The sequence below is a fragment of the Anabrus simplex genome, chromosome 1 (assembly GCF_040414725.1).
Source record: "Anabrus simplex isolate iqAnaSimp1 chromosome 1, ASM4041472v1, whole genome shotgun sequence".
NCBI classification, from domain to species: Eukaryota; Metazoa; Arthropoda; class Insecta; order Orthoptera; family Tettigoniidae; genus Anabrus; species Anabrus simplex.
In genome coordinates, this window is record NC_090265.1 from 1,445,292,345 (window position 1) to 1,445,320,171 (window position 27,827).

Genomic DNA, 27,827 nt, shown 5'->3' on the forward strand with positions numbered 1-27,827 from the left:
CAGGAAAAATCTCACTCCGGAATTTTACGCCAAATGACGATAACCGCAAACGAGTTGGACCAGTTGTGTTTTTATATAATATTTGATGCATCTTTTAAATGTAAATGAATTGTAAATATCTTAATTCCTTGAATAATTTACGCATCCGAAGTTTTCGCCTGTATTTTTCGTCAAAAAGTGCGTTAATTACGCGAGAAAATACGATGATATGCATTTTGTTGCGTGTGTCGGTGTGACATAAATATTATTATTCATTTAAGTGTCATAAATGATAATGATAAGGTACATTTTCTTGTAACCATTTTTATGTTTTGGTAGTTTAAGATTTGAAATTTAACGGTCAATTCGCATTGTAACTGTAGATATGTATGCCTTTTATCTTGACCTTTTTTCACCTAGACCGTGGTGGAATATATGTGATAAAATCCAGGAATAAATAAATCTTCCTATTTTTGGTTTCTAAAAGTTGGCAGGTATGAAAAAATGATGCAGTATAGTTCACAATTGTTGTTATTCAAGGAATAACATTTTGTTGCTAGGTAACAAATGATATGATTTTGTTTTAGTACTTCAAAAGGTGGATAGTGGTGTATATAAAAACTCTTATAATATGAGACTATTAGTACTGGTATGGATTTTTTGAGATCTAAGGAAAAGAAAAGAAATTAAAAATAAGAAATAGAAAAGTGAAAATGGTAAGGTAAGTATTATTATGGGGCTCACTTTAATTTAGCCTTGTCATGAAGTACAAGAGGATGTAAGAACCAAAAATTGAATATAGGTAGGGGATATGAGCGAGTAAGGGGAGTAGTTTAAGGTGTGTCAGGGGGGTGTTGTGGTAAGAGCAAGTAGCGTGAGAAGGTGTTGTGTATTACGTGGAAGATTGAATGCCTACTGGTCAACTTGAGGCTTTTGAAAACTAAAATAAGGAAGTCAAAAAGAATGTTCGGTTTTTCAGAAAAATCGTTAAGGTTTTGGTTAGGATTAAAATATTGATCAAGGTGTATTAAACAATTTTCAGTGATATCAACTTCCCTTACTCGCTCATATCCCCTACCTATATTCAATTTTTGGTTCTTACTTCCTCTTGTACTTCATGACAAGGCTAAATTAAAGTGAGCCTCATAATAATACTTACCTTACCATTTTCACTTTTCTATTTCTTATTTTTAATTTCTTTTCTTTTCCTTAGATCTCAAAAAATCCATATCAGTACTAATAGTCTCATATTCTAAGAGTTTTTATATATACCACTATCCACCTTTTGAAGTACTAAAACAAAATCATATCATTTGTTACCTAGCAACAAACTTTTATTCCTTGAATAACAATTGTGAACTATACTGCATCATTTTTTTAACCTCAAGATCAGCAAGAGTGCTTAAGAACCTCTACATGAACTTCTATTTTTAATTCAAGGAAAGTGTCATAAGTGTTATAATTGTGTTGACTTCTTGCCAATTTTGGATGGTCGTAAATTGTATTGAATAATAGTGAATTTAAGTGAAGTTTCAGGTATTGTATAAGATCAATTACATCAGAATCTATACAACAAGTGCTACAAGTGTTATCCTTGAGCTAATTTATGTGTATGGTCAGGATAATCGTGTAACAAATTTTTGCATACGAGTGAAAACAAGAAACCAGAATCTTGCATTCAAAGAAGTTATAGCTTAGATAGTACAAAAGTGATGGCCACATCAGGATGCAGCGTTGAAGTGGGAACTTGCAGCAAAAGAGTGAGAGAGGAAGATATATCTATACAGTGTGACAGGATTTGCGAAAGATGGCATCACAAGGAGTGCACTTTAATGACCTCAGGTGAATTTGAAATGTTGAAACGTAAAAACTGCAAATTATTATGGATGTGTGAAAAGTGCAAGCATGAGATAATTAACAAAAAGCAAGTGTCAGGGGACAAAATTGAGAGCCTGGACATTGAGAGACTGGACATGATTCCGAACAAATCGGAAATTAAAGGTGAAATAGCAGATGTTAAATCTTCTATTGATGCCCTAAATAAGACATTACTAACGAAACTAGCACAAATATTTGAGGTACAAGTGAAACAATCTGAAACTCTAGCAGACCATCTCAAAAACACTGAAAGTGCGAGTTGGCCCTCACTGCCAAACAAGAGAAAACAGAAAGAAATATATGAAATCCTGCAACTCCAAAAATAGATGAAAATTCTGCACACAATCGGGATCAACTACAATACTGTAGTCAAGGTGAATCACAACTCTCACAAAGCAGCATGGACCAACAAACCGAATCTCCCATTTCCCAAGTACCAAGCACTATAATGCACGGGAAGCCACGATTACAGGTACCAGGTAATAACACGATAATCGAAGACCACTCTCATAATCATAAACGAGGTACTCAGGGAGAATGCAGCAAGAATTCCCTTGACAACTGTAACGAAAATATGACAGAAAATACTAATATGGCAGAAAAAACAAATGATGATGCCAATCAGGGCAATACTGGACCATGGATTACCCATCAAAGAAGAAGACTAACATTACGGAATAGAATTGGGCATGCAAAAGGGGGCACAATAATCGGAACTAAACCAAATTTAGGACAGCCTCAGGCAGCTCCCAAGAAAGCGTGGATGTATATGGGGAGGCTCCACAAAGAAACAGAGTTGGAATCTATAATAAACTTCCTCCGAACAAATGGTATCTTTGGAGATATCGAATGTGAGTCATTACAAACAAAAGGATCAAACAAGGCATTCAAAATAGGAGTAGATTTGAGATACCTTGATTCATTACAGGACGAAAACTTCTGGCCTCAGGGAATCTTAGTTCGGCCTTTTCGTCTCTCAAGAGGAAGAGCCGGTGTACAGTTGTAACTCTAAAATAAGATCACACGACAAGACTAAGGCACTAAATTTGGACATTATTCTTTGGAATGTGGAAGGTTTAAAATCTCTTTGTTCTTCCCTTCCTGATAATTTCTGGCAACAGTTTGATATAGCCATACTTACTGAGACTTTTCTACTGGAACACCTAAGTTTTTCACAGTTTTACAGCAGACATGTTCTAGCCACACCAAAGGAGCGAGGAAGACCCAAAGGAGGAGTTAGTATATTGTATGGAGAAGGCATAGGCACACCAGGGAAGTCCATAAAGACGAAAATATGCTAATAATTGAGACGGAAAAAATAACCATCATTGGTATCTACATTAGCCCAGCTAGGCCAGCAGACGATGCAATGGAACATATAGTTAAGGCAATAACAGCGGTAAAAGATGACAAATGTGATTCTGGGGGGCTATTAAAGGTGAGCTAGGAAATCAAAATCCAGTAACCAAGAAGAGTCCTAATCTATGCATTACAAGGAATGTGTGTATGTCTATCATAGAGGATGGAAAAGAAGACTTGGAAAGAGTACCTCAGTTGATAAATGAAGGAATGATTGATGCTGCTCTGGATATTGTTCTGGACCTCATAAAGAAAGCACAAATCAAGAAGACTCCGAGGATCGCCAAGCCATGGTTCGACAAGGAGTGCTTCACGGCCAGACAAGATACTTTGGACCTTTTCCACAAGGCACGGAAAACAGGTGGGGAATCCACATATGCTGAGTATGCAGTGAAAAGGAAAACCTATAAGGATCTACTCAAACAAAAGAAGGCGCAATACCTAGAAAAAAAAGGCTAAGTTGCAAGCCCAAGATGCTATGAAAAACCCTTACATTGCTCTCAAACAACGAGCTACGTGCCCTTCTCCTGAATTCCCAATAGCTACATAGGAGAAACATTTCTCGGAGATCCTTAATCAGCAAAATCTTGACACAGCTCTCCCACTTCGAGAAAAACTATATTGTACAACAAGACCTATAGATCAGGAGGAAGTCAAAACTGCTATCCAGTCCATGAAAAATAAGAAGGCAGTTGGCCCAGATGGAGTTTTCAATGAAAATCTGAAAGATACCTGTGACATTCTGCTTCATACATGGATCACTCTGTTCAACGCGTGTTTGATGACAGGAAAAGTACCTGTTGGAGACAGTCGCATATCAAAATGCTCTTCAAAGGCAAAGGAGACAGGGATGACCCTTATTCGTATAGAGGTATTGCCCTCGAAAATAACATTTATAAGGCCTATGTCAAGATCCTAGAGAACAGACTAATTGCAGAAACAGGAACTATGATCCCCGAACTGCAATTTGGTTTCATGAAAGGAAGAGGGACATTACATGCAGTCAAGAATCTTTTGGACAATATACGTGAATCAGTGAGGTGGTCAAAGGGGAAATTTTATGTAATCTTTGTGGATTTTAAGAAGGCTTTTGACCTCTTAAACAGAGAAATACTCTTTAGAAAACTAGCAAATATGATTGGAGCAGACAACCCACTAACCATAGCCATAAATAACATACCTGCTTACAACAGGGTCACGATACAAGATGGCAAAGCATCCTCAGCAGCCATTATACAAAGCAACGGGGTATTGCAAGGGGACTCCCTTAGTCCGATACTATTTAACTTAGCCTTAGCAGATATCACAAATATCAACCACAACACATCAGTTGTGATGTACCAGTATGCAGATGACATAGCAATAGGATCGAACAACAGAGATGACCTACAAGCTGTAATGGATAAGCTCGATGAGTATGCTGACATGAACAGTCTCATAATCAACAGAAAGAAAACAGTCCAAATGATTTTCCAGAAAGGAGGGAGAATAGCAGCAAATGACAGGATAATAAGTAGTGAAACAGCCCTGGAAATTGTGAATTCATTCAAATACTTGGGGATTACGCTCCAGCCCTCTTCTACTTCTTTTAGAATTCATGTAAGAGAAAGGTCATTGGCAGCCATCAGAATTATGTATGATATGAAGGAACCCACTAAACTGTCTGTAAATACAGCCATGACGCTGTTCTATGCAAAGGTTCTACCTGCCCTGACATACGGTTTGGAGCTAATTTGGGAACATCTAACTCTATCTGACATTAGATTTATTGAGAATGTCAAGGCTAGATTCGTGAAAAGAATTTTAGGTATTTCCAAAATGTCACGATCAAGACTTGCTTATGAGCTAGCCAGAGAAACCTTCCTTATGGAAGACATAAGAATGAGACTACAATTACCCTCCACACGACAAGAACAAGAACTACTTCATATTAGACTAAGAAAACGAGCGGAAATTGACTTGGAATTCTACCGGATGGACGCAATGATTAATTGAAGCTGGACTGGGCCGAACAACGAACTGAGGAGTGCTCTGAACAGATTGGCCATACATGGTTTCCATCACAAACTGTGCGTACGACCTGGTTTTCATGACCCATCCGTGCAGTGCGTGTGCGTGTTATGTAACAAACGATGTGATCGATACCATTTTAGTGAATGCAGTAAGGGAACAGTTTCCTTATTGGATTACTCTAAAATCTAATGCACATTTGTGCGCAATTTCTTATTATTATTAATAAATTAAATATGTTGCTACATTGATTCGTGCAACAGTGTTATTGTATTGAAAAGGTGGAACATTTTTCTCTTTTTAGCATTGTAATGAGTTTACTTTAGTTAAGAAATATTCACGGTTATTATTAGGCCTATTAATATAGGCAGGCGAGATCATTAACAAAGTTTTCGTTTAATATCTCGTATCTCGGGCCAATATAGGTTTTTTGGGAGAGAAGTAGGTTTAAGACGTGATAAAAACAATCCAATCACAATTGTTTTACTCGCCAACATACCTAAAAATAATATTGATTTTTCAGCGACTTTCGGAGATGCCAAACAAAACATACTAGGATATGTGTTAATAAAAAGTGAGAGACAATGAACATATGAAATTAAACATTATGATAATAAAACACATTACCGCCACACCTGTAGATATCCATAAATGCGGCAAACTTTTGTGTTATTCATTTTTATTCTTCCCGTTGTGGAACTTTTGGCACTATCCGTGCAATAGCATATCTAACCTAAACAATGCGGTCTCTCTTATTTCATTTACAGCTGTTTTGGTAAATCCTGATGTGATAAATGTATATAACAAACATGAAATATACTTAAAAATAAGGGCCTGGCTTTCAAAAGCCACAGTTATCAAAAGAATGCTTCCAGTCATTATGTATTACATTCGGAAATACAACTTGTAACATATGCTATTCTCCGGACCACCTTTTGAGCAGACTAAAATGGAAGTAAGTGTATGGACCAGGGGATGGCATGGGCAACAGGGGCAGCGCCTACGGTGTTGTCACATGGTAGGTGAGGGGGCATGGCCGTTGCCTACGCTATAATACAAGGCCTTGAAATGCACTCATGGAAACGGGTGGCATCCTAGTTCACCATTCAGCCGCTAGGATCGCATTCTTACCCCCTTGTATTCGCATGGGCGTATATGTCAATAAATAAATTATACCCTAAATAAAAAGAACTGAATGTTTTTGCGAGTATTGACATTACTTTATTTATAGAGTGGTGCTGCATTCGCTTGGCTATGCCATTGAAGTTTCAAATTTTTCTTTTGAGGGGCTTCTTATCAAGTTTCAAAACTTTTTCTCTTCTACTTGAATGGCTCAAAGCAATGTTATCTAATAGAGGTCTCAGAAATTTTCATAGTAGAAAAAGAGGGGGTTTGTCGACTTTACACTTTCTACACTTAATTTCACTGTTGAACATGTCTTTCGAAAAAAAAACGTACGCCTTTTAGTAACACTCTTCAGGGCAAGTACTGCGTAGCGGAGGTGACAAATTCTGTCGTTTACTGCAGAAGTGCCACAGACGATGATTTTCGGTATCTGAGGGCTCCTCGATCTTGAAAACGAATAAGACACAATGTTGGAGAAGTGATATGTTCTAAACAGCCGTTACAATCTGTTTGTTCTTTTGCCACACGAACCATAATGTCATTGTATTCCGTTAGGCGTCTTAGGTAGCTGAAGAAGAGCTCGATGTCATCGCTTGTTAGGTTCCTCGTCAATGCATAATGAAAATGTATACTTATGAGGTATTTTACGCAGGCCACAGTGGATTGGGTAGTCAAGATCTAAGCCTGATACATTTCCCTCATGAACCATTTTTACTTTCTCTGAATGCATTTGAATTTTCTTAATATATGACAGGATATCATTAATTAACCAACTGAGTGTTCATCTTCACTACTAAAAGATGCTCGTTTGTTCTCATTCCTGGAATATGTCCCATGTGAGGTGTTGCAGACGTCATGCGCATCGAACAATTTCATAAAATGCTCCATAAAACAAATGGTTCATTTTAAACTGTATTTAATGCTCTCGGGACAAACCACGTCCATACTTCCCAAACCAGAGATTGTTTCAGGGGAAAATACAATATTTTTAGCTCTTGCTACATTCATTTTCTCCAAATTTGTTGGGCAAATTATTTTTCTGTTTGGTTTCCTAATTTAAAGTTTCTGAGTTTGAAGAGGCCTCTCAAATGATCGACGGTCACGTTAGTATTGTTTACAAAAAAGTCCAGTGACAAATTATGGGATCGCCCGATTCTTATGATGACTTTCAGATCAAAACTTAGGAACAGAGGCCTAATTTAATCAGCTTGGAGTTGTATCTCATGCGTAATACTTCCTCTGTATAATGTTTCGAACCATTAACATTCACTGGAAACTTGTGAAACGAAATTCCACTACCTTTAATTTCTCGTGAATAAACCATGATTGGAACTGCGAATGTTTAACATCAGATGAATACATAATACATTCACAACCAACTCAGTTAATAAACACGTTTAAAGGCGCAAACCACCGGGCGAGTTGGCCGTGCGTGTAGAGGCGCGCGGCTGTGAGCTTGCATCCGGGAGATAGTAGGTTCGAATCCCACTATCGGCTGCCCTGAAAATGGTTTTCCGTGGTTTCCCATTTTCACACCAGGCAAATGCTGGGGCTGTACCTTAATTAAGGCCACGGCCGCTTCCTTCCAACTCCTAGGCCTTTCCTATCCCATCGTCGCCATAAGACCTATCTGTGTCGGTGCGACGTAAAGCCCCTAGCAAAAAAAAAAAAAAAAAAGGGCGCAAACCTGGTGGATAGGGGGCAAGAAAGTGGTCCTAGCGGCCCTGCATTGAACTTCAATGTGACCACTTCGATAGCGTTTTACGGCCTTTATTTCCAGGCCTTGTATTATAACGTAGGCAGCGGGCATGGCAATGGTGCCGTCAGTGCGGAGCTGCCATATTTACTTACTCAGTGGATGTCTTGAACACGTGGGTGCAGTTCCAATCATAGTCTGTTTAAAACAGCAGTGAGAAAATTTTATCAGCGTGTTTCGCTTTTACAAAAAGAGTGTATGTGCGTATTTTATGCTAATTCATAATTCTTGTAGACACTTGTACGTTTGAAGGTTTCTTCTTACTTGTTATTGGATATTATTGTGCAGTGGATCCGAACAAAAATTCACCAGACTGTTACCAGTTGAAGAAACGCAAGATTTTTATGTCCAGCGAGAGAAACACAATTCTGTCTGTTTATAAGCATTTCCGAGGGAAAACTATTGATGGTGGGATTACTACTGTTCATGAAGCAGCGAGACAGACAGCAGAGGCAGTGGAAGCTTCATATACAACAGACCTCAAGGTAAAAGCCGATTATGAAACCGGAAAAGGGTTGGGGACACCTCGAAAGCATAGAGGAATAGAAAGGAAAGTAACTAGTCTTCAGAAGTATGATTCCTTTACTCGAGCTGCAATAAGGAGAAAAATCCATGTCTTGTACAGGGAGAACAATCTACCAACATTACGTAAAGTGATATCAATTGTTAATGAGGACAAGGAACTTCCAAAGTTCTCTGAAACAACCATGCGGAGGTTACTTTTAGATATAGGGGTTTAAGTATATAAAGCGGAGGAGAGAATCATTGTTTATTGATAGTGAAGACATTGTTGCTTGGCGTCATAGGTATTTACACAGTATTCGCGAAGTAAGGGCCAAGGGAAATGTCGTAGTGTACACAGACGAGACATGGACAAACGCCAGCCACACCAAGTCCAGGGTTTGGGTTGATACATCTATTAAGACAGCCATGCAAGCATGGAGGGAGGGCCTCAGCACAGGTAGCAAGGCACCCTCAGGCAAAGGGGGGTATGTATTGCTGATCCATGCAGGGACTGAATGTGGGTTTGTTCAGGGAGCAGAACTTATATTTATGGGCAAGAAGACAGGCGACTATCATGGGGAAATAGACGGTGAGCGATACGAGGAATATTTCACAAAGCAACTATTACCGAACATACCACCTAATTCAGTTATTGTCCTAGATAATGCTTCATATTACTCAGTGAAAATCGAACGTGTGCCCACACAAAAAGTGCCACAAAACCTGTTATTCAGGCTTGGTTGACAGAGAAAAATATTACTTGGGAACCCTCTATGAATAAACTTGAATTTGTGGAAATATTCAATAAAATTCGTGCAAATTATGATGCCAACTATCACATTGACAGTCTGGCAGCAGCTGCAGGTCACGCGGTGTTATGTCTCCTTCCATATCACTGCACGCTAAATCCCATAGAACTTGCGTGGAGCCAAGTGAAGGGATACATTGCGGCTAACAACAAATGTTACAAGCTCCCAGAAGTGGAAAAGTTAATGCGAGAGGGATTACGTCAAGTGACTTCGGAACAACGGCGAAATTGTGTAGAACAAGTGAAACAGATGGAGAATCGCATGTGGGAAGCTGATGGCCTCATAGAACGTCTTCATGACAAGATTGTGATCAATCTCAATGATGACAGCTCCAGTGATAATACATCGTGTGCTGACCCCGACTCTGATTCCGACTTGGGTGTGCAGCCACTTGATAGCAATACAGATTAATTACTGCAGCACAAGGTAAGCTGATGCTCAGACCTCCTGCATGATGATAATAGTATTTTTTAATAAAAATATATTTGTAATAATTAATTTATTGAAATTGTGCTGCACAAGCGGAGGTGGGACAGGTTTTTGCCTGGATCCCCAGCCTCCCCTGTCACTTTCAAGTTAATTCCAGTATGAGTATATAATTATCACTTCTTTCACTTAGTCATCCATCGCTCGTGAGTAGTGTGACAGACCACTCCGGCAGGCTCGTTTCAAATACTTGGAATGGATTACATCGAATGGAATCAGGCCGTATATTTAGATAATAATAGTGAATGATAAATGATAATGTTATATATTTATATATATATTAATAATAATAATTTAATGAATATAATGCTTACTGTGTATGTCAAAAGAATTTGTTCACAATGCTTTGTATGGGATTCTAACATGCATACGTTAATGTATTAATTCTTTCAAATGCACTCGAGGTACAATCCGTGAGCTGTGCTGTATTATAGTGCTGGAGTACAACTTTGAATCGTGCGTTGGTTCATTTGGCAACCACAGCGAGTGTGACAAGGCAGTGACGTTACTTTCGCTTTAGTCTGTTCAAAAAGTTGTCTGGGAAATAGTTATCTGCTGGTGGTTTGGCACTCTTTCAACACGGTTTTATTCAGAAGGAGTGGCTTCTGCTACACATACACTAGCTGGGAATATCAGAGACCATCTCCAGAAACCATTTGGGAATAGCTTCACACAGTTCGGACTCTATAGTTGGGAACAAAACTATTTTTAAAAGGTTGAAAAAGACGGGATCTTGAATGCTCTGTCTCGATTGCAGTGAATGGCTGAAGAGATGGCATTGAAGATGATGTCACTTGTAATGATGACATGCTGGTAGCAGGGAAGTTAGTGGCGCAAGACAGTTAAAATGAAAGCGGTGATCAGGTTTACTGTGTGGTAGGCCTACTTCTCAACTGACAGAGACAAATGACTAGCCATTGAGTAATTTTGTATCAGTATTGCAGAATATAATATTCCCTTTTCTCTACAGGGTCGAGTATGAAGTGAGACAAATTTTTGCAGCAAGTTTTTATGACCATTTTTACGACCTTCCTGACATCGACCTCATCAGAGGAATTAATGAGATGAAAACAAATGACGTGATATTATGAGTAACTAAAACGGATTATATTTACCCTATATGTAGGCCTAAAAGTCGTGTTCACCATTTATTGACTTTTTACATTTAGAAATATTGCCTTCCAATGAAAATACTCAAGTTGTGTTCACTGCACAAAATTTGAGGTTATCGTATATTGGACCCCCTCTTTAATTTTTGGCTGTAAAAGTGGGGGAAAAGGGTCTAATATGCAAGTAAATACAGTACTTTACATTTTATTATAATTATCTTCCATACATGTTTCGAGACCTCAACTGCTCTCTTCCTCGGCGGTGCAAAACATCAAACAAAATCCTAGGGCTTGACGCATTTGTTCAGTACAGTCATCAACAAAACGTATTATACATAAATCTTGAAATCCTTAAAATATATCTTTTGTGTCCAAACTGTTCATACTATGTCGTTTAGTAAAAACTTTAAAAATAGAAACATTTTCAAATCATAAACTGAATAAAACCTATTAAGTTAGTCACTATACACTAAAAATTTGAAATGCTGCCTGATCTCTTCTTGAAAACTTCTCCTTTCCATAAATTCTTATTTACACTGCTACTGTTTTAAGACCTTCCATATAAATCGGAATTTCTCCTCTTAATCTCGTCCGACCTTGTGAGCCATTTTTAACCGTCAAGTTCCTCTAAAATAAACAACCATTAAAACCAACTTTAGAGACTGTTTTTAATGAAAAATACTACAATTCAGGTGACTAGTGAATTTTATTTTTTTTACTTTGGTTTCAGCTGGTGGCAAATTTGTCAAAATTAAAACAAAATTATACTTGTCTGAATCAAACAAACATGTCCTTGCTCCTGTGCTTGCTGCCATTGACCTTATGAGGCCAGCTGCTACTTGTCGCTATGCTGCCAGTTATGTAATGTAGGGAAGGGTACATGTCAACGACCGGAACTATTTTTTTTACTCTATCTTTCTCTCCTTTCTCCTTATGATTGTACGCTAATTTGTACTTCACGTTTTCTTCATTCAGCGGTTTATGAGAATAATTATTATTGCTTTTCTGGTCTGCATATATACATATTTTCTTTAGAGCATCCATTAATTTTCCTTTCGTGGTCGTGTGCAGTATTTTAATATCTTTATCTCTTTCCATAAAATCATGACTGTACTCCTCCATGTGTTCTTCCATTGCTGAGAATCTATTGTCTTACTGCATTCACGTGCTCCTTGTATCTCGACTACAAACTCCTACGTGATTGTCCTATAGATTGCTTTCCACAACTTCAGCACTAATGAAATATACGCCCGATTTGTTGAACTTACTGGACCTATTAACTTTATGTGAATTGAATAAAATTCTATTATTATTGTCTTAAATGCAATGTCAGTCCCCTTTTTGATAAAAATCTTTTTTATTCCATGCAAGTGTCTGTTGTGGAATGTTCTTACAGCCACATTCTTCCTTTCTTTTTCCAAAGTTGATCTGTGATTTTTTACTAACTTGCTCTTTGTGTGCATATTTCTTTGAATATTCATTTCTATTCATGATCTCATATATTGTATTCATTTCTTTTTCAAAAGCTTGTCTTTTTAAGGGGAATTTAAGGGCTCTGCTAATCATGCTGTAAAATGTTGCTGTCTTCTGCTGCCCTGGATGGTTGGAATCCTTCTTAGTACTAGTAGTTGTTTCTTATCTAAAAACCTCACACTCTAATTCCCTACTTCTTCTCTTCTCTTCTCTTCTCTTCTCTTCTCTTCTCTTCTCTTCTCTTTTCCAGATTCTCTCTGGGTAAGGTAGTGTACCAAAGCCGTGCCCAAACCATTTTAGCTTTGCTATATCAGTCTCTTCTTGAAGTTTTCACTCTCCCACGCTTCTCCTTATTTCCACATTTCTCATTCTGTCGAGTCTTTCCCTGTATGCCCCTCAATAACCTCATTTCAGCTGCTTGTTTCTTACTTTGGTTCCACTTAGTCAACGTCCAGGCTGCTGAAACATAGGTCAGTATAGGTTTATAATAGGATGAATATAAAACCTTCTTGAACTTCATTGGCACATCCTTTGTTCCATACAATGTTTCTCACACCCTGGTAGAAACTTGCAGACTGCTGTATTCTTAAATCAACTTCTCCATCCAAATTTCCATCTTGTGACGACATGCTGCCCAAATATTTAAAAATTTTCACTACTTCAAGAGGTTCATTTCCTATTTTTATCACTCCTCTGGATTTTCTGTTACCTCTTGTCATGATCAGAGTCTTACTTTTTGCAGTGCTAATCTTCATTTCAAAATTTCTCATCTCCTCATTCCATAAATAAGCCTGTGTCTGTACTTCCTCTTCACTATCTCCCCAAACCACAATGTTATCAGCAAAGAGCATAGACTTTATTTGCTCGTCCATCATCTTCTGCTTGATATTATGTAGAATTCTATCCATGATGATAATGAAGAGTAAGGGAGACATTAAACTTCCTTGTCTTAAGCCTGTCTCAACTCTGAACCATTCAGTTTGACCCACTTTGGTTCTAACACAGCTTTTGCAATTTTGACACAATGCTATTACGATCTGCATTGTTTCATTCCTAATCTGTGCCTCTGTCAATATTTTCCGTACCAAATTCTTTGGGACACTGTCATGTGCCTTTTCAATATCTAGAAACGTTACTACCATGTCCTTTCCATATTCCCAACACCTTTCCATCATTTGATGCAATGTAAATAATTTATTGGGTCAAATGTGGACCTGCCTCTTCTGAATCCATAATGGTGTTCTGCCAATTTTCCCTCTACTCTGTCTCTTATTTGTCTATCCAAGTCTTTCAAGGATCTTAGCTGTATGAGGTATCTGTGTCATTCATCTGTAATTTTCACATTGCTTCCTGTCTCCTTTCTTGAAAATTGGTATAATGACCCCATTCGTCCACTCTTTTGGAACAGTCTTTTCTCTCCATATCACTCTGATGAGTCTACACAACCACTGTAGACCAACTACTCCTGCTGCTATTATCATTTCTATGGTGACCTCGTCAATTCCAGCTGCCTTGCCTCGTTTCATTCTTTTAGTGGCTCACTCAATCTTTGCCATGGATACCTCGTTTTCCTTATCTTCCATCTGCACTAAACCTGGTTCTTCGATTTCTCCTTGTACTGAGGTATTTTGCACATTGTAGGCTTAAAGCTGTTCAAAGTATTCTCCCCACCTCTGCAGTATATCTTGCTTCTGTGTCATCACTTCCTCCTGTTCATTTTTAATGAAGTTAGCACTTCCACCTGGGTTTTTCTTCTTTTTTACCCACTGGAATAAGATCTTTTTCCTTCCGGTTGTGTCTTCTTGCAGGAATTCAGTGAATTTTTGCCAGCATTTCTTTTTCTCTTCTTGAACCACCTTGGAGCACTCCTTCAGCTATGTAGGAAACGACAAGGAAAGAAATGTGATTGTAGCGGGAGATCTGAATTTACCAGATGTCAGTTGGGAAGGAAATGCAAACGACAGGAAGCATGACCAACAAATGGCAAATAAGTTAATACGGGAAGGACAGCTGATTCAGAAAGTGATGGAACCAACCAGAGGGAAAAATATCCTGGATGTGGTGCTGATAAAACCAGATGAGCTCTTTAGAGAAACAGAAGTAATAGATGGTATTAGTGATCATGAAGCTGTTTTTGTCGTAGTTAAAAATAAATGTGATAGAAAGGAAGGTCTTAAAAGTAGGACTATTAAGCAGTACCGTATGGCTGATAAAGCAGGCATGAGGCAGTTTCTAAAAAGTAACTATGATCGGTGGAAAATGGTAAATAAAAATGTAAACAGACTCTGGGATGGGTTTAAAGAAATTGTTGAGGAAGGCAAAAACAGGTTTGTACCTTTAAGGGAGGCAAGGAATGGAAAAAACCCACCTTATTATAATAGAGAATGAGACTAAGAAGGAGGTGCAGACTGGAAAGAATTAGTTAGAAATGGCTGTGGAAGTAAGGAGAAATTGAATGAACTTACTAGAAAATATCTAGCAAAGAAGGCAGCTAAGGATAACATGATGGCAAGCATAATTGGCAGTCATACAAATTTTAGTGAAAAATGGAAGGGTATGTATAGGTATTTTAAGACAGAAACAGGTTCCAAGGAGGAGATTCCAGGAATAATTAATGAACAAGGGAAGTGTGTATGTGAGGATCTTCAAGAGGCAGAAGTATTCAGTCAGCAGTATGCAAAGATTGTTGGTTAACAAGGATAATGTCAAGATAGAGGAGGAGACTAAGGCTAAAGAAGTATTAAAATTTACGTATGATAACAATGACATTTACAATAAGATACAAAAATTGAAAACTAAAAAAGCAGCTGGAATTGATAAGATTTCTGGGGATATACTAAAGACAATGGGTTGGGATATAGTACCATATCTGAAGTACTTATTTGATTATTGTTTGGTCGGACGAGCTATACCAGATGAATGGAGAGTTGCTATCGTAGCCCCTGTATATAAAGAAATGGGTGATAGACATAAAGCTGAAAATTACAGGCAAGTAAGTTTGACATGCATTGTATGTAAGCTTTGGGAAGGCATATTTTCTGATTATATTAGACATGTTTGCAAAATTAATAACTGGTCCAATAGAAGGCAGTTCGGTTCTAGGAAAGGTTATTCCACTGAAGCTCAACTTGTAGGATTCCAGCAAGATATAGCAGATATCCTGGATTCAGGAGGTCAAATGGACTGTATCGCGATTGACCTGTCTAAAGCATTTGATAGGGTGGATCATGGGAGACTACTGGCAAAAATGAGTGCAATTGGACTAGACAAAAAAGTGACTGAATGGGTTGCTATATTTCTAGAAAATAGATCTCAGAGAATTAGAATAGGTGAAGGTTTATCTGACCCTGTAATAATTAAGAGTGGAATTCCTCAAGGCAGTATTATTGGACCTTTATGTTTTCTTATATATATATATATATAAATGATAAATATGAGTAAAGGAGTGGAATCAGAGGTAAGGCTTTTTGCGGATGATGTTATTCTGTATAGAGTAATAAATAAGTTACAAGGTTGTGAGCAACTGCAACGTGATCTCGAAAATGTTGTGAGATGGACAGCAGGCAATGGTATGTTGATAAACGGGGTTAAAAGTCAGGTTGTGAGTTTCACAAATAGGAAAAAATCCTCTCAGTTTTAATTACTGCGTTGATGGGGTGAAAGTTCCTTTTGGGGATCATTTTAAGTATCTAGGTATTAATATAAGGAAAGATCTTCATTGGGGTAATCATATAAATGGGATTGTAAATAAAGGGTACAGATCTCTGCACATGGTTATGAGGGTGTTTAGGGGTTGTAATAAGGATGTAAAGGAGAGGGCATATAAGTCTCTGGTAAGACCCCAACTAGAGTATGGTTCCAGTGTATGGGACCCTCACCAGGATTACCTGATTCAAGAACTGGAAAAAATCCAAAGAAAAGCAGCTCAATTTGTTCTGGGTGATTTCCGACAAAAGAGTAGCATTACAAAAATGTTGCAAAGTTTGGGCTGGGTAGAATTGAGAGAAAGAAGGAGAGCTACTCAACTATGTGGTATGTTACATGTTATAATTTTCATGTTTTGGTCCGTATTGAAATGTACAATGAAGTCAAATAAATATTAAAATTTTATTCAACCTATTCAATACATAAAATGGGATTTTAATTAAGAAATTAAATCTTGAATGATAAAAGAAAAAAATGTAGTTGATAATTCCAAATGGACTATTAAAACATATTAAAGCTAGTAAAGAGACGTTACCGTTGCTCACTTCAAGTGAAGTTTATAAAAAATTGTTACGTTGGAACAAGTAATGCGGGGCCTTGTGATGGTTGAGAGTGTTAGATAAAATTATTGTGTTTTGAACAGTTCAAGCGTCAGGATAATGATGAAGAATGTAGTTAATAACTCCGAGTGGAGTTTAAACACAATTTTAAAATATTAGTAAAGGGAAGTTTCTGCTGCTTAGAACAAGTGGTGTTCATAATAATATAAAAATGGTTACACTGTTGGAACTCTCGTGCAAAGAGATAAAACTGTAGTCTTCTAAAAGCACGAGTGAAGAAGAGTACTTGATGGTAAGCAGCTGTGTTAAATATTAGCTGGAAGGAGCGATTGTAGTCTCTTGTATATAGTCGAAGGGGAAATTAGGTTTGAAGTCTCTTTATTAATGTTGAAATTGGTTAATGTAGACCGGGAGGAGCTTCAAAATCAGATACATGGAGCATGTAAATGCTAGAAAATATAATAGATATTCGGCAGTCGGACAGCAGCATAAAGCAAGATTTAGAGGTTCTCATGAATGTAAACATAGGCCCCATTCTCGATGTCACAGAAAGTTGCTTCCTTCACTTGGATCAGTTCTTTAACTCCAATTCGAACCTGAACGAAATCTCAGGAAAAAACCAATATCCTCCTTGATTTTTTAATTAAAGTCTTTAGGTGTGTTGATCTTCCGATTAGACGTTCAGATATCTGCATGATATACAATACCCTATCACGTTACCAACCCTCACCACACTGTTCACGTGACCCGCCTTAAACCCTGCCCTTCCTCCCAACCCTTCCCCATCCCACTCGCCCTTCTCCTCTCCAGCCCAAAATCTGCCTCACTACACTCCACGTGTCAGTACGTTAGTCCGCACCTCCTTTTCACAGGTCAAACTTCTCCTCATGCTGTCTAAGGTGAGCCACATATACCGTATTCACTTACGCTATTATCATGTCCAGGCCCATTAAACCTTAAAACTTATTCCTCTTTTGGATTGGTTTCTCTTTAAGCTTCTTCAAATCTTCCCAACTGGACTGAGAAATTTTCGATCATCTGTATTACGTCCAAAGAGAAGAACAGAACAACAAACAACTACCGTATTTAAACAGTACCGTTTCATACTAAACAACCTATATATAAAATAATAGTTTTGTCCGTACATTGCTCAGAATTTGAAAAGAATTGTATTTCTGTATTGGTCATGTCCATAGTAACAAGGAAATTAACTTTTTACTTTTCCATAATTTCTGTTTCTCTGTCTGTATGTATGTATACGCATCACAAGAAAACTGCTGAAGAGAATTTAATGAAAATCGGTATGTGAAGTCGGGGGATGAGCCACTACAATCTAGGCTATATGTAATTTTACTTACGCTGAGTGAAGCGGTAGTTTAGGGGAAGGCCTAAAATTGAATTCTCAAATATTTATATTTTTAGTGGTCGTATCGATAAATACTACATAACGAAAGTTATATAGAATTAAGTTTCCGATCATTTATGTCATACATTGTTACCATACCGGCATTAATAACACAGATATTCATGAATTCATATTTTTGTTGCCAAGTCCATATCAACGCCGAGCCACGAGAAAATGGGTTAAAAGTATTTAATGAAAGTTGGTATATAGAGTCGGGGAATAAGAAACTACAGTGTAAGTTATAAACAAGTTTATTCACCCTGGATGAAATTGTAATTTAGGGGAAGGCGCTTAAAATTTAATTTTTAAATACCTATGTATTTGGTCCTATCGAAAAATACTACATAACAAAAGTTATAGAGAATACAATTTCCGATCATTTATGTTTTATTCAGTTTTGCCGTACTGACTATGATAAGAGAGGTATTTCAGAGTCGAAAGAAAACTAAATGTGAGGGCCTACTATATTCAAAGCGCATGTCATTGATCAACAATAACATTACATTGACCATTGTTTGTTGTGATGTTCTTTGTCTCTTATGCTGCTGCTCAACTCAGATAGATGGGATTACTGCTGCGTACCGAGTAAATGAAATGGCGTATGGCTTTTAGTTCCGGGAGTGTACGAGGACATGTTCGGCTCGCCAGGTGCATGTCTTTTGATTTGCGTACCGAGTATAACAGCCTGACTGAATACTGGTGGGAAATTGCTGGGGAGTTAAAAAATTACTTCTTTAGCATGCTATTCCTCTGGTTCATACATTTTCCGATACTGCCAGTACGTAACAGACTGGTTCATCACAGTATTCCAGCTATTCGATCCCTACTCTGACGCGTTGTTTTGAATGAGCTGTGTGCACACTTAAGGCAGAGGCTCACTCAGTAGTAGTATTAGTAGCAATAGTATGACCTGGTCTAGAATTACAATTTAGGCCTGTTCCAAATTATAGCAACACAATTTACTAAAAGAGCCATTTCTTAAGAAAAGCTTCTTCCTCTTCACTTTTATTAACTTCTACATTCATTTTATTCCAAATTAGCAGCGAAGAGGGGGTTATCCTCTGGCTTCGAAGAAAAATTTGCCTCCAAGTCAGATTTTTCCGCCGCCTGTGTAGTTAAGTGAGATTTTCCTACTCATCGGGTTACCCTAGGAAACATATTAGTAAAAGGGCATAGTTTTTGCCCTGGGAGTCTCCACTATTCGACACCTCTACCTGGCCGAAATAAGACGAAGTGTGTTCATGGATCACGGCTGTCTGTGGCTTGGTCATTCCAGCTCTGGAACTTTGGACTGTTAGATCGGCAGTGTAGTACTGTTCGTTAAAATTGAGAAAATATGTGGTTTTTCATTTGATTGAGTCATATGAAAGCATTGTTTTTAATCATGCCATTCCTACTGACATCATTGTAATGACCTATGTTCATTTCAGTTGAGAAAACTACTAAGAAAGTCTTTCTGAGGATGTAAAAAGACGGATGAAGAGTGAGTGTCTGCCGTTATAATAAAAACTCCCCAACCTGATTGTGACTGATGGTAGGCAATGGGGCCTACCATTACAATGAAAATTCCCTAACCCAGTCTTCATATGAGAAAAGACGTTTGGTGACTTCCCCGTCACGTTTCTAGGGTAACGTTAAGTGCTATGCAATTTAATACAATCTTGCACTACCTAACCTAGAATTCTGTATACAATGTAGAATTCCGTAGCGAAGCACGGGTACATCAGCTAGTTTTATATATCTTTCAGTGTAAATTTTAATAAGCGTAACAAGCCTTTCAAAGACAACATGTTTTATGAGATATACAAACGCGTAGTCCCACAAGGTCCATTACACGAGCAGTGTTTTATCGACTAAATTTCTGTTCTTACTTGGACGACATTTGAATAACAAGTGGTTTTAATGAATTGACAGATAATCACTAAAAGTTTTTTTAATTGCAACTGTAAAATGACTTACGATGATTTGAGTATTTCTATGTAAACAGATCAGCAAGATCAGATGATAATGTATTTGCTATGAGTACCTATATCACTTTAATTTTAACACACAGTGAAAAGAAACTTTTAAAGACTTTCACATGATCAGAATGTAAAAAATAGATTTAAGAAAGTTTGATGGTACAGCTAAAGCATGTTAAAACTTTTAATCAATGTATTTATTTGGTATAAAATAGTGTATGATATTTTGTATCCCTGTACTTAATATGTACTTGCTCAATTTATGTGATTTGTGTGATTTAGGCTGATGATGATGGCATTCGTATATGTTGATACCGGTACCACTATTAAATAAATGTTGTAGATAACATCTTATACAATTTGTAATTTGTATTGAAAAGGTTGAACCTTACTAAAACTTATCTGTGTAACGCCATTATTTGTCAGGAGATTTTTAACTCTAGTAGAGATTTATTGTAGAGGAATACAAATGAATATAAATACCAGTCTTCACAAAGCTAGGAAAGGTCAATCTGAGTGTGGTAGACCTTGAAACACTTCCACGTGAAAGGCAACGCCACATCTGTGGTATTCAAACGATCACTCTTTGCGAAGGCCACGTGCTGGGCAGACCCTGCAACACCTTGAAGGAACAGATTTCTTTTGGGTTGATGCAATTTTGGAAGGACAGTGTCCCCCCATTGTTGACCCTGCAACCTCAATGGTGTGTTCCTCTGGTTGGGACAGCACCTGCTCAGATGAAATGATGTGAAGTCCCTTTGCTTCTTTCCAGGATTCAAAATCTCCCCATAATGAAACTGTTCAGTAGAGCCATATCCAGCATGTAAAAATAGATCATCTTGTATCCTGCCACATAGTTTTTCCAGAAGTTGATAGGATGCCAAACTTTGGTCATGAACGCCGACCCCGCCCATTAACTGGCCGTAATCCACTGAAATGTTGAGTTTCATTTTCTCCTTTTCAGTTTTTTATTTCACAATCACAAAATCTGGCCGAATATGTTGAGTTATTCACATATGAACAGCTTTCTTGTCCATCAATTTTATTGCTAAAATCCCAATGCATGAGACTGCAGTCCTTGAACACCTTTGGTATATTTTTCCTGTTTGATCTAACTGTACCTACTGCATGTGTATTATTATTTAAAAGGGTTCTGAATAATTCAGGTGAACTATACCAGTTGTCCTTAAAAATTGTTCTCCATTCACCTTGAAGCTTATGGCACAACTCAAGCACAACCTTTTCACTTGCCAGGTGACTACTTCCAATACCAGGCAAAACATTACCCTGTGTATCTTTTCCAGTGTAAAGTTTGAAATTCCATCAATAACTGTTTTGTGAATGTATGATGAATGCGGTATGTACTGCAACAATCACAGCTAGTTACTAAAGCATGACATGAAAAGGGACATACTGTATTCATTCATAACGTTGTAGTAAACAGCACACCAACATCTATATAACTAATATTCGTGTCCCTTTTAACTATGTTTAAATAACAAACAGACCAGTACAAATTGGCCGATTCAGCATTGGTTTGGGGATTGGTAAAGACTACAAGTATGATGTATACAACGGATTACAAACCTCCATCCAATTTTCTGTTTTTAATAATGGTGTAATTCTCATCCAACGAGAACATATCGCAAGTTTAACTTTTCTATTTCATTAACCTTCATTTTATACTTTGAAAAAATGAACTTAACACTAGAAGTGTTAGAAATAATAATGATAATAATAATAATAATAATAATAATCATGCTGAGTGAAATGGTAGTTTAGGGGAAGGCCTGAAATTTTATTCTCAAATATTTGTTATTAGTGGCCGTGTCTTAATGAAAATCGCTAGACAAAGATGGGAAATAATTCGCTACAATATAGGCTATGCACGCTGAGAAAAATGGTAGTTTAGGGGAAGGCCTAAAATTTAATTGTCAAATATTTATTTTATTAGTGGTCGTATCTTCACAAAAATTGGTATGCAAAGTCGGGGAATAGGTCGCTATAATCTAGGCTATCAATAATGTTATTCGCACTGAGTGAAATGGTAGTTTAGGGGAAGGCCTGAAATGTAATCTATATATAAAATAAGTGTTTTGCCTGTGCATTGCTCAGAATTTGAAATGAATGATATTTTTGTATCTGCCATGTCCACAGTAACAAGGAAATGCATTTTTTACTTTTCCGTAATTTCTGTCTGTCTGTCTGTCTGTCTGTCTGCCTGCCTGCCTGCCTGCCTGCCTGCCTGTCTGTCTGTCTGTCTGTACACGCATCAATAGAAAACGGTTGAAGAGAATTTAATGAAAATCGGTATGTAATGTCGGGTGATGAACCACTGTAATCTAGGCTACAAATTATTTTATTCACGTTGAGTGAAATGGTAGTTTAGGGGAAGGCCTGAAATGTAATTCTCAAATAAGTTATTTATGTTATTAGTGGTCGTATCGATAAATACTACATAACTAACATAACTTTAGTTATGTTGTAAGTTAGTAGTAGTTATGTAAGAAGTTTTTAATTTTCCGATCACTTATGTCTTATACATTGTTACTGTACCGCATATAATCAGAGATATTCATGAATTTGAATTTTTGTTACTAAGTCCATATCAGCGCCGAGTCACGAGAAAATGGGTAAACAGAATTTAGTGAAAATCGGTATGTAAAGTCTGAGAATAAGGAACTACAGTCTACGATATAAATAATTTTGTAAGACACCCTAATATCACAGAGTCGAAAGAAAACTAATGTGAAGGCCTGCAATATATAAAGCTCATAAACTTTATCAACAATAACATTACATTGACCATTGTTTGTTGTGATGTGCTTTTTGTCTTCTGTTTCCTCTCATCCCCGATAGATAGGATTACTGCAGCGTACCAAGGTTTTTAAAATTTGCTTGACGTCGCACCGATACAGGTAGGTCTTATGGCGACGATGGGATAGGAAATGAATAGTGGTGTGAAGGAAGCGCCCTTGGCTTTAAGGTACGGCCTGGTGTGACTGGTGTGAAAATGGGAAACCACGGAATACCATCTTCAGGGTTGCCGGCAGTGGGGTTCGAATCCACTATATCCCGGATGCAAGCTCAAAGCGGCGCGCTCCTAACCACACGGGCAACTCGCTTGGTCGTACCGACTGTAACAGCCTGCCTGTATATTGGCAGGAAGTAGCTGGGGAGTAAGATAACTTTCTTCTTTAGCATGCCATTCCTCTGGTTCATACATTTTCTGATATATCTGGTACGTAACACACTGGTTCATCATAGTATTAGAGTTATTCAGTCCCTACTCTGAGGCACTGATTGGAATTAGTAGTGTGCATATTTAACGGAATAATGACAGAGGAGTGTTCACGGCAGTCTGCAACCTGGTTATTCCAGCTCTGGAACTTTGGACTCTTAGATCGGCACATAGTACTGTTAGTTGAAAGTGAGAAAGTGTGCGGTTTTTCATTTGATCGAGTATTTTATATGATAACATTGCTTTCAATTGCTACATTCCTACTGACGTTTTTGTAATGACCTATGTTGAATTCAGTTATGAAAACCACCAAGTCAGTCTTTCTGAGAATCCCGTAGCGAAGCACGGGTACATCAGCTAGTTCTATATAATATACTTAACATGACCTAATAAGTTGACAATTTATTTTTGAATTCTTCAAACTTCATTTAAAAGCCAGCCGTAAAAACGTTAGTTACGCTGGTGAACGTTCTTATAGTAATTTTATCTTTATCTTTACAGGATCTCCTTGTTTAAGCTTTGATATAATCCAGGACAATTTGGGTGAAGCAAGGCAGTCATTTCCACTAACAGCATATTTGGTGGCTGGTACTCAGGCTCCACACACTCATACAAACAGTCTTCTGGTGATGAAGGTATGCAAATCATATTCTAATTTCCTGTTGAGCATTTTAGTTAAATATTCAAGTAATTAATGTGTTTTGTTGAAAGGTCCTGCTTGAATAATAATCAGGAGAATCTGTCACATCCCTTAAACGAAGCTGTGTAAAGTGTTAATGGTCATTATGTATGCACTCTCTTGCTAGGAAATGCCTTAGTTTTCAGAGCCACTGTCGGCAGCCCTGAAGATGGTTTTCCGTGGTTTCCCATTTTCACACCAGGCAAATGCTGGTGCTGTACCTTAATTAAGGCCATGGCCGCTTCCTACCAAGTCCTAGCCCTTTCCTGTCCTTTCGTCACCATAATACATATCTGTGTCGGTGCAACTTAAAGCCAATAGCAAAAAAAAAAAGTTTTCAGAGCTCTAAGGACTACGACCTTTTGCTACATTTTCACAATGTAGGCCCTAGTGGTAGTAATAATATTAATAAAGCAAACCAAACCCCTTTGCGCAACAACCTAAAGGGCTATGGCCTACCAAGCGACCCCTGCTCAGCCTGAAGGCCTGCAGATTTACGAGGTAACGTGTGGTCAGCACGACAAATCCTCTCAGCCGTTATTCTTGGTTTTCTAGACTGGGGCTGCTATCTCACCATCAGATAGATAGCTCCTCGATTGTAATCATGTAGGCTGAGTGGACCATGAACCAGACCTCAGATACAGGTCTCGCAAGGAATCGAACCTGAGGCCTCTGGGTAAGAGGTAGGCATGCTACCCCTACACCGCGGGGCCAGCGTAGTAGTAGAAGTAATAATAATAATAATAATAATAATAATTCGTCTAAGTATTTACGTATTTTGTGTAAGCACATTCCTTTAGTTCCAGTTAAACGGTTATTCCTATTATTTTAAAATTAGGACATGCATAAGTAGAATAATTGTAGCTGTAATAGCTGTAACAATCTCTCTAAGTATTTAGTTTTAACCTCATTGCTATTACCTTATTTCCATTAACTTGTTGAAATTAAGATCCTCTTAAATGCAGTTCATAATTATAGTGTACTGTAGTTATTTTATTAGATACAGTAATATCTTTCTTGCATTCTTTACTGTTGTGTAATTCTTGTGTATTCCTTGTGATATTCAGTAATTAATGGCAGTTTATATTTTTGTTAGTGCATAGTGGAAAATTTTAATATAAACCTAAGTAGTATTGTAGTGATTTTGTAAGTTATTATATTGCTTACTTTAATGCCGTATGTTCGTTGAGTAATATCCTAGACAATATTTCTTTCCTTTGTTTTTTAATTCACTGAATATTATTTTATTTTTGATGGTATTTGATTTTTACATAAAGAAGGCTAAGCAATGCAGGTCTAGGGACTGTGGGTATGAGTGGGCAGTAAGGTGTATGGGGAGGAGTTGGAGAGTTTGAGGAAGATTATTAGGATTCTCACAGAGGACAGAAAGGATCGTAGGTCTCCCTCAAACAATATACAGGGTATGGTAGGTGTACAAAATGGATGGGAAGGAAGGAAGGAAGTTGTAGAAGACATGTGGGCTAATGTTTTAAGGGGGGATGTAACCGACGAGGGGTCAAAAAATCGAAATTTTGAAAAATATTTTTTCCGTATGTATGGTCTTATATATATATATTGTGTGAAAGTTTCAAGCTCATAACTCAACTAGAAGTATTTTTAAAAATAATTTATATAATATGTTGCATACATATAGCCACACCCCATTTTATGTCATTCAATAATCTTATATTTATTATATTCTACTCACTGGTCATAAAATTATTTTTCTCTATGGAACATCTCCATAGATGTGTTCTCTTTGGAATATGATGTGTAGTTTTGGCACTAGGTAGCAGTGTGTTTTGTTTTGGAATCTTCCATGCTACAGATGTGTTGATATTTAGGCCTACATGAGGTTTTGTTGAAGTGTGATCTTTTTTCTGCACTTGTGATTGTGAAGTAATTATTAAACATGCCAAGAGTCAAATCCTGTTTCAAGAAACAGAAATTCAAGGGCAATGTTCATACAAGGAAGGTAATTCAGCCATCAGAACTGTCAGCTCAAGAACATAACCTATCAACTTCATTTACAAAACTTCGCTCTGACTTTCGTGGCCAGGTACAAGTTGAAGGTGAACAGTTTTCTACCTCTGGATATAGACTGATTGATCTGAAATTGTTGTCACAGGCTATTAGTGCTTCATGTGTGTGTGTGTGAATAGGGAACATGCATGATCCGGGGTTTTAATTAAAAATATGCTAATCTGATTCAAAATTTCATGCAGAATTCAAAAATGTGATCAGAATGTACAAATAATAACTCCAAACATGATAAAAATCTACGAAAATGTCACGTCACGCAAGTACGCGATCTCATTGGTCTGACGTCATCGTACAGGTTGACTGAATTAGCAGACGAAATAACACATAGTGTGCTGTGAGAAGCAGGATACACTTCGCGTTTCTACTTTACGTTAGTGTCTAGTATGGTTAAATTCGAGGTCTATACATCGGATAATAATCTGAGTGGTATATTTTAAACTTAAAATGAATCCTGCGCAGACAGTGAGGCAGAAAACTTATAAATGGTGTAGAGTTCCGATGTGCAATAGCACATCGCATACCATACCAAACAAATTGTTTATACATGTTCCAAAGACGCTAAAACTAGGGAGAAATGGATTTTGGCGAGCCGGAGAAATGCTGGTGATATATCGGAAAAGTCTACAGTTTATTTATTTGAAGATTTTTGAAGATGAATTTGTTTGAATTTTCAAATCACTTTTCCATGTCAGCTGTTCTAGTGGTAAAACTTTAAATTTTAATGTATGATGCTTTATTTAAATGCTTCAATTACATCTAACCTATGTTTTGGGTGATCCATGTCAAGATAATAAATCAAAGGGGTTATGAACCATTTTGACAGCTCTAATTCTACCAATATATCTTGGCATGGGACAGTTATGTATGTCTTTATTGAAGAGCTTAATTGGTAAAGAAATTTAGGCTATATCTAAACACTCTATAATCTAACAAAGAATAGGTGTGTAAGAGAAAGGAAACAACGTGAATTTAACAAATGTATAACTCTACACAAAACCAATGCTTGTTTGTTGGGGTCTTATAAGTTAACAATGCTCAATTATAATAATTATCATAATATTAATGAAATAAATAACATAATTGCACACAGGTGAAAATAGTGATGCAGGTGTTTAAAATATTATCCAACTTAGCCTAAGTTTTAGGTTATACAAGCCAAGTCAATAAACCGAAGGGTAAAAATACCGCGCGAGTTGGCCGTGCGGTTAGGAGCGCGCAGCTGTGAGCTCCCATCCGGGAGATAGAAGGTTTTGAACCCCACTGCTGGCAGCCCTGAAGATGGTTTTCCGTGGTTTCCCATTTTCACACCAGGCAAATGCTGAGGCTGTACCTAAGGCCACGGCCGCTTTGTTCCCATTCCTAGGCCTTTCCTGTCCCATCGTCGCCATAAGACCTATATGTGACAGTGTGACGTAAAGCAAACAGCAAAAACAAAAAAGTAAAAGTCACAGCACCCAAAGACTTTCCTGTATTGAGCGACTAAAATGTCACCAGGACACTTTTCTTTCCTGATATGCTCAGCTTGTTAAAAGCCAAATGTAATTAATGTTATTGGCTTCACGCCCCGCTAACTACTACTACGATTTTCGGAGACGCCGATGTGCAGGAATTTAGTCCTGCAGGAGTTCTTTTACGTGCCAGCAAATCTACCGACACGAGGCTGAGGTATTTGAGCAACTACCACCGGACTGAACCAGGATCGAACCTGCCAAGTTGGGGTCAGAAGGCCAGCACCTCAACCGTCT

At 37.6% G+C, this 27,827-nt stretch overlaps 1 protein-coding gene across 3 annotated transcripts in view; it reads left to right on the top strand.

The window, feature by feature from the left end:
- The window catches only part of l(2)09851 (WD repeat-containing protein 1 l(2)09851), a 194,839-nt gene that overhangs the window by 19,773 nt on the left and 147,239 nt on the right, over nucleotides 1-27,827 (top strand). Inside the window, exons 1-2 of one of the 3 annotated variants that reach the window (XM_067137930.2) lie at nucleotides 22,154-22,429; nucleotides 23,862-23,995. The exons of 1 other annotated variant lie outside the window; for it this stretch is intronic. In XM_067137930.2, the coding sequence (XP_066994031.2) occupies nucleotides 22,420-22,429; nucleotides 23,862-23,995 (144 nt within the window). In that variant the 5' untranslated portion in view covers nucleotides 22,154-22,419. Of the gene's footprint in view, nucleotides 1-22,153; nucleotides 22,430-23,861; nucleotides 23,996-27,827 lie in introns of those variants that run through there. One more of the 3 variants, XM_067137928.2, reaches the window with a different exon arrangement.